Raw genomic sequence first — 7815 nt, forward strand, 5'->3', positions numbered from 1 at the left:
GGATGGGGGAATCCAGAACTAGAGAGAAAAGATATAAAAGAGACCTAAGGGGCAACTTTTTCACTCAGAGGGTGGTATGTGTATGGAATGAGCTTCCAGAGGAAGTGGTGGAGGCTAGTGCAATTGCAACATTTAAAAGGCATCTGGATGGATATATGAATAGGAAGGGTTTTGAGGGATATGGGCCGGGTGCAGGCGGGTGGGAATAGATTGAGTTGGGATATCTGGTCAGCATGGACAGGTTGGACTGAAGGGTCTGTTTCCATGCTGTACATCTCTATCACTCTGACTCTATCTAGATTTGAATTCTAGGGACAAATCAGTTGTATTTTGTCTGGCTTTAAAATAAGCTGACAGATCTACAAGGTTGCTTTGCAAATTTCATAAACTCCACATAAGTACCTTGTATCATGCGAGATGTCACACTGACAGATCCTATAAATTATAGAAATATCACAGAGGTGCTAGAGGCTGTAAGGTGCACTAGAATAATGAAGAAAGAGCTGTTTTGCATTTGATTCCTGTTACTTGGCAACTTTGGATACACACTGGGTGCAGAGGAATTTGACTTCATTTCTTAACAATATCGGATTGCATGGAATTGGTTAATAATGCTAATAGCAGTTCTGAAAAATTCATATCAGATGTAAAACATTAATTCTGTTTCCTTTTCCACAATGTTACTAGAACTATTGAGTTTCTCCAGCAAGTTCTGTATTTTTTTTCTCTAATATCAATGGATGCTACCTTTTTTTTAGTCATATTTCCAGCTGTTTTTAAAATCTGTTTTCTCTTCCTTTCTGGTGTGCTATTGTGTGAACAGAAGTAAGAAAAAAGGGTCGAACCCTCCAGAAGAACTTTTACTTTGGACTTAGGTTGTGTCTTACTTCTGAATTCAGGGTGCACTTCGAACTGGAGATGCTGTAGAAACAATATCTGTGAAGTGAAAACACTCTGTACCAATGCTATAATTTTATTGTAAATTTCCAGAGATTCTGTTGTCTATGCAAGATTCAAACCCAGACCCTTGCTGTAAAAGGATTGTGTGTGTCATTGCACCACCTACAGGCACTGATATACACATATAATGTTATACAGTACCAGCTAACAAGTTATTTTAAGACTGGTGTCATATAATACTTTGATTTAGAAAGTCCCTGCTTGCGAGGTACTCTGGATTAAATTCTATCCCTATGTGAAAAGTTCATATGTTAAAGTTCTTAAAGTAATAAAATAAATCGTATAAAATATATTCAGATACATACACACACACACACACACCACAGTGCAAACGTGTCATTGGATTGCTGTGGTATACAAATACCTAACTGAGTTAGTTACAAATGAAAGCAGGGAGTTGGCCTTTAGTTTTGTTGTGGTCGTATCACCTTTCTGAAGGCTAGATTTTTCCGCTTTGAAGCTGATTCATCTCCTCCTCTGTCTCTTTTCACTGTTTCCAAAACAACCGCGCTGTTTCCGCGGTATTTTCTGATTCTGAGCCACAGGACATGAGCTCGTCGTCCTCCTCCTCTTCTTCCTCTGTATCAGAATCGTCGTTGTAGAAATGAATTGTTGCCTGCACAGGGAAGCTGGCTAGAACCTTCTCGCCCATATGGTGTAGATAATGTTCAGCTTTGGATCTGGGTAGGTACAGTCTAGAAAGAAAGCCATGTGTTAACAATACGGCCAGGACTTCCAGTTAAAGCGACTTTAACAAGCTTCACCGTTTTACATCGAACTGATAAAATACAGCTATATGCCTTGGTGGGCTTGAACTGCAGTAAGGGATTTTTTAAAAAAAATAATGAAGATTACAGGCAGAGCTTGACAGTAGAAACAAGAATGATCTAGTCCTTACCCACCTGACTGGGTGTTTAAATCCCAAGGGTCGCCTGGTTTCAGAGGGACTCTCACAACCACGCTGTATAGAGTAAAAAAAAATCAAATTATGGGTTATGAGCTTTGGAACTCATCGGTATTCGCGAACTTCTGTCTGATTGCACGTTATCATAAGCACTCACTCCGCAAAACCAGACCCAGCCCGTGGGTAAATCTGTATGTGGCTGAAATGCATGCCTAATTGATGTACTGTATAATGTACCGTGATTCCAAACAATCGAAATTCCAGCTCTGCGGTTTAAGACCGGGATCGTGCTAATGTGGACTGACTAAATAACGGATAACAACTGTTTCAAATTGGTCAGTGTTTTGTTTCTTCTTTCTCTATGACCTTATGCCTCCTTTTCGGTTCAATGTGCATCACGTCACTACAGTGCTATTTGCAGTACTTCATACTGTGGAACCTTACCTCTAAACCATTAACAAACCGTTATGACTCATTTGACCAAGCTGCTTTTACCTTCAAAATAATTCTCATTTCGCATCTCAGCCCAAACCAACTCAGGCACATGCCCTCGTTCATCTTTATTAATGGTCTCGGTCTTTCACCCATTGTTTTTTATGAAGAATCATGAAACCTTTTAGCCGGTTAGTGGTGTAATATAGTTGTTTCATTGAGATGGTCCTTGAAATAAAGCAAATCCATTTATGTGTTTAAACCAGCAGACAGCATCCCTGAATGCACAGGTTATGGTCATTTTTGTACCGACGTTTTTTCCTTATAAATGTCTGCTCAAACCTTAAACTGAATCGGAATCTGAAACAATGTAATTGATATTTAACAATTAAAACGTAAATATTGGAGGAAATGCTCCCCTTAAACTAGGGGACAGCTTGTTTTCTCCATTGACTGTGAATGTGAGTGGGAGGGAACTGAAATACATCCAGCATCTATTGTAACTGGTTGAGTTATTCCTCACCTAATAATGGATAGAAGTGCATAGATCTAAGTTACAAGCGGTCTCCCTCTAGGAATCTATCCGTGGAGGTGCTGTACGAATCAAAGGGGTTTAGATAGGGTTGACCATGAGAACCTTTTTCCACGTATGGAGTCAGCTATTACGAGGGGGCATAGCTTTAAATTAAGGGGTGGTAGGTATAGGACAAATGTTAGGGGTAGATTCTTTACTCAGCGAGTCGTGAGTTCATGGAATGCCCTGCCAGGAGCAGTGGTGGACTCTCCCTCATTATGGGCATTTAAACGGGCATTGGATAGGCATATGGAGGATAGTGGGCTAGTATAGGTTAGGTGGGTTTGGATCGGCGCAACATCGAGGGCCAAAGGGCCTGTACTGCGCTGTATTTTTTATGTTCTATAAAGGCGTTTATTTTGATTGACAAGGACGTGAAAATAACTAAATGCTGGATCTGCACAATAGAAATAGATCTAATTACTGGCTACCTCAGTTTGTAAATATGCGAAGGGGTAGGAGTAAAGCCGCTCTCCCATTTGGACATGATGCCATCTATACACACCATACTCTATATACCACATTCCCTAAAAAATGAAACCATGTATTCTCCTGGGAAATGAAAAAAGACAAGAAACATCCGTGGCTAAATCAGGGGGAAAATATGTTGTGAAATTCCTCCCTAGCCTGCGAAGGCAATCAGACAAATTCCTGAAGACCACACTGATTTAGTACTGGAATCTTTATCAACCCATTTCCTTCCAAAGCCTGAAGTTTTGACCAGCCTTTTCCGAATAGCTGCAGTCAGTCCACATATACTGAGGAGCCATTGCAGCGATCAGTGACTTTTAAATAATCCTTTGCACGTATCTAATCTAACTCTATGCTTTAATACCAAATACACGGGACACTCCTCCACTATCTGCATAGCTTAAAAAAGGACTCCTCACACAACAGAATCGAATCCCTGGACCAAATTGAGATTTCAATTTGATCCGTCCCTCCCAAGTTTATATTTGTTCAAAAGTAAAAAACCTCAGGCCCCTGGCTGGAGAATTTAGAAGACACAGTCTCAGGAGCTGAGGTGATTATTTAAGGCTGAAATTGATTAAGCGCTGGCCTTTCAAGTTATAAAGAGTCATAATGTTGGTGTTTGGGGGGAGGGGGGGGGGAGTGGGGATATTGTCACAAGTGGGTAAATTGAATTGAAACTGAAGATCAGAGATAATCCTATTGAATAGCGGAGCAGGCTCTAATGGTCGTACGGTCTATTCCTGCACCTATTTCGTATGTCTCAAGACTAAAGTCCTTTTAAACGTTTACTATAAATTGCCTCTGAACATTTTCTGGTATCATCCACAAGGGCCAGAACTGGATACCGTTCGTTAGAGGACTCGAGAGGGGAGGTTGCTACTCCGACTTTGAACCTAATGGTCCTGGCAGTACATCCTAGCGCTCTATTTCCATCTTTGGCAACAGTTTCCCGACATGGGTCTGCGATAATTCATGAGCCATAACCTCAGTTTCTTCCACTGCTCAGCCAGCTTCAGTATGTTATCCTGCATGGTCTAAACCTGCTTGGGATATCCTTTGCTCATTTACATAATGCCATGCCTGTCTGTTTGAAAAGACATATACTACCAGCCGGTCAATTCCCTCACTGTGTCTCGATCCTAATCCCCCCCCCCCCAGTATATTATTCCAAACTTGTGAATCATTCCCCTAGTATCTTTCTGAATAATGGTGACAAATGGCAAAGTTCGAAAGAACCCATGCTATTCCCCGTTCTCTCTTATTGATTGTAACCCTCAATGCCATTATCCTCTGCATATGCGGATGCAGCTAATTATTTATCTATTCTCAGATCTGCGGCTAAATTTCAACATTACTGAGCATCCTTTCCTGAGACATTTTATCTGGGGTTATTTGACCATCCACCTACAACTGCATAACCTTCCCAAAACATTCAATCACTTTGAAACATAGAAAAGTTTAGATACGTTTAGAAATACAAACGATTACTAATTGATATGCAGACTGGAGATACAGAGAATACTGGATTTAGATTGTGGAAATACTAACCGAAAACGCTGAAAGGCCGCAGTGTAAACAGAAAGTGTTGCTTATACATAAAATGGAAATGCAGACAGAAAATGGTCTATATAAGTAGCGCATAGGCAAACGGAAAGTTGTGGGTGTATATAACGCAATAAGATATAAAACGTGTTTAAGCATGTTGGATATGCACAACGGATTAATGGGTATTTGAAAGTGTAAAAATATATTTTGCAGTTTATGACGAAACGCTCTTTTCTCTGATAATGACAGAGGTGGTGTGTTTTGCAACAACATTTTTTTTTATTTTGTTCTAGACTTTATCTCAGTATGAGCTGTGGGAACCTCCTGTGAAATCTGATTTCATCCGAAATCCCAGCTCGGTTTAAGGTACAATTTCACAGCGATTACAGGTGCGGAAAGAGAACCTCTTTCTTACCGAACTCGGCCTCTGCTTTTCCGCGTCTCGAGCTGTCATCATCCAGGGTCTCCACCACGCCGAGGAACTGTACACACATAAGCAAAGCGATACAACCGACAATATTAACGGGGCGGTGCTGATTAAAGAAAAAAAAATGCATCCCGGGAAAGGAAAACACAATTTCAAGCAACTTTTATGTGGCAACATTGAACAGGGACAATTCTGTAAAAACAGATTCCGAGGCGACTTAAAATTGCAATACTCGACCACATGGTACTCGAAGTTAAAAGCTCCTAAAATAATCTTTAATTTGTTTTCATCTTTCGGAACTGACCAGTTTATTTAAACTAGTAAACGTTACATTGTGACGCCGGAATTCAAACGCTTCGCTTTAATCTAACAGGTTTAAACTCTTGTTTAAATGGGAATGTTTCAGTAGAAGTTACAACTCGCCCGCTTACTTGTGAGCTTGCTCTGGATTCCGTGTTTCTGCTTGGCGTCCCCTGCAGCACTGACAGGCCAATCTCACTTTGGCCCGGACACAGTAAAGGGCATTGTCCATTCTGGAGTGACTTCAGCCAGCCACAGAGTCCCGGCGACAAGTGACATCTCCTCCTCCAGCCTACAGGCCTTTATCTCTGAGCTCCTTCTACAGGACAAACACTCACCCGCCCCGAGGGGTCGAGGGGGAGGAGGGCGTGTGCTTCCGTTTGGCTCACGGCTGCATCTCTGAAGGAACGCTGACAATTTGGCCGGGAGCTGTTCATATCTGAGGCTCTTTGCTGAAGCCGGCGTTTCTAAGGCAAATTTGTTTTCTACATTTTCAACTTTACAGACAAGTCTACACATTTAATCGGAAGCACCTTCTTGCAACAAATTGGTCTTCAAAAATCATGTTCACTCCTGATATATTCATAACCAGTACAGCGAATCTCCTTCAAAATGTAATAGTTTTGCTTTTGGACTCCTCCCCCCCCCCCCCCCCCCCAGTCTTCAACTTGGATTTGGAGATTTCTGCTCATTCCCTCCCACCCGCAGCAAGGTACACCAGCCCACTAAATATTGTCTGCTTCTGTGTTCAGAGTTGAGAGTGTGGTGCTGGAAAAGCACAGCTAGTCAGACAGCATCCGAGAAGCAGAAGAATAGACTCTCGGGCATAAGCCCTTCATCCAGAATGTGTTCAGCTCTGTCTCTGTAAATGTGTTAGCTATTCTATCTCAGTCTTTCTGAGTTAGATTAGATTCCCTACAGTATGGAAACAGGCCCTCCAGCCGAACAAGTCCACACCAACCCTCAGAGTAACCCAGCCAGACCCTCTATTTGCCCCTGACTAATGCATGTAACGCTATGGACAATTTAGCATAGCCAATTCATCTGACCTGCACATCTTTGGATTGTGGGAGGAAACCCACGCATTCACAGGGAGAATATGCAAACTCCACGCAGACAGTCGCCCGAGGCGAGAATCGAGCCCAGGGTCCCTGGCGCTGTGAGGCAGCAGTGTTAATCACTGAGCTGCCCTAAATTCTTGTAATACGAGTACAGTGAAAATGGTCATGCATCTGATCATGTATCTGAGCACTATCAAGTGGACAGTTCGGGTCCAACATTTAACTATAACATCTTATCGTTATATCGGTTCAAAATGAAAACAAGTATTTTGTGAATGAGATATGCCTGAGGACAAGGACTGGTGCACTACATCTGATATTGATGCTAGACAGATATATTTAGTGTCTGGATTAGTGGTGCTGGAAAAGCACAGCAGTTCAGGCAGCATCCAGACACTATTTAGTGTGTGTCAACAATTTCTCAAAGGATCACTGCCAGCTGTTTCCCACCCCCTCTCAGGGAGGGGGAATGGTGGCAGCTGTCTCAGATGGCACGGGAAGTCACAGGGGTAGCAAGGGATTGGTGTTAGCGGGGGAGGGGTTAGAGTTACAAATGGTTGAGTACAGGGTTAGGGGTTAGTATAGGGTTAGGAGGAGCATAGGCAAGAAGGCACGGTGGCACAGTGGTTAGCACTGCTGCCTCACAGCGCCAAAGACCCGGGTTCAATTCCCGCCTCAGGCGACTGACTGTGTGGAGTTTGCATGTTCTCCCCGTGTCTGCGTGGGTTTCCTCCGGGTGCTCCGGTTTCCTCCCACAGTCTAAAGATGTGCAGGTCAGGTGAATTGGCCATACTAAATTGCCCGTAGTGTTAGGTAAGGGGTAAAATGTAAATGTAGGGGTATGGGTGGGTTGCGCTTCGGTGGGTCGGTGTGGACTTGTTGGGCCGAAGGGCCTGTTTCCAAACTGTAATGTAATCTAATCTGTAAAGGTAGCTTATAATTAGCAGGTATAAGATCATAGGATTTGGAGTAGAATTAGTCGATTCTGCCCATTGAGTCTGCTCTGCTATTTGATCATGGCTGATACATTTCTCAACCCATCGCCAGCCACGGGTAAGGTGCCGAAAGACTGGAGGTTGGCTCATGTACTGGCATTCCTTAAGGAAGGCTGTAAGAAAAAGCCAGGGAATATAAACTA

At 42.7% G+C, this 7815-nt stretch overlaps 1 protein-coding gene across 2 annotated transcripts; it reads right to left on the minus strand.

Annotated features, from left to right (window-relative positions):
• Positions 1-959: 959 nt before the first annotated feature.
• Positions 960-5954, minus strand: ripply3 (ripply transcriptional repressor 3). Of its 2 annotated transcripts, none has more exons than XM_043701228.2 (4): positions 5748-5954; positions 5305-5371; positions 1863-1921; positions 960-1655 (listed from the first exon to the last, which is right to left on the minus strand). In XM_043701228.2, the coding sequence occupies exons 1-4, from the start codon at positions 5846-5848 to the stop codon at positions 1448-1450; spliced, it is 435 nt and encodes a 144-aa protein (XP_043557163.2). In that variant the 5' UTR covers positions 5849-5954; the 3' UTR covers positions 960-1447. The 2 variants fall into 2 exon arrangements, with proteins under 2 accessions (XP_043557163.2, XP_043557164.2); XM_043701229.2 differs by lacking the exon at positions 5748-5954 and adding an exon at positions 2360-2524.
• Positions 5955-7815: the final 1861 nt, after the last annotated feature.

Source organism: Chiloscyllium plagiosum, unplaced genomic scaffold, assembly GCF_037043375.1.
Source record: "Chiloscyllium plagiosum isolate Xiang-an unplaced genomic scaffold, Cpla_swu_hap1 HiC_scaffold_12, whole genome shotgun sequence".
NCBI classification, from domain to species: Eukaryota; Metazoa; Chordata; class Chondrichthyes; order Orectolobiformes; family Hemiscylliidae; genus Chiloscyllium; species Chiloscyllium plagiosum.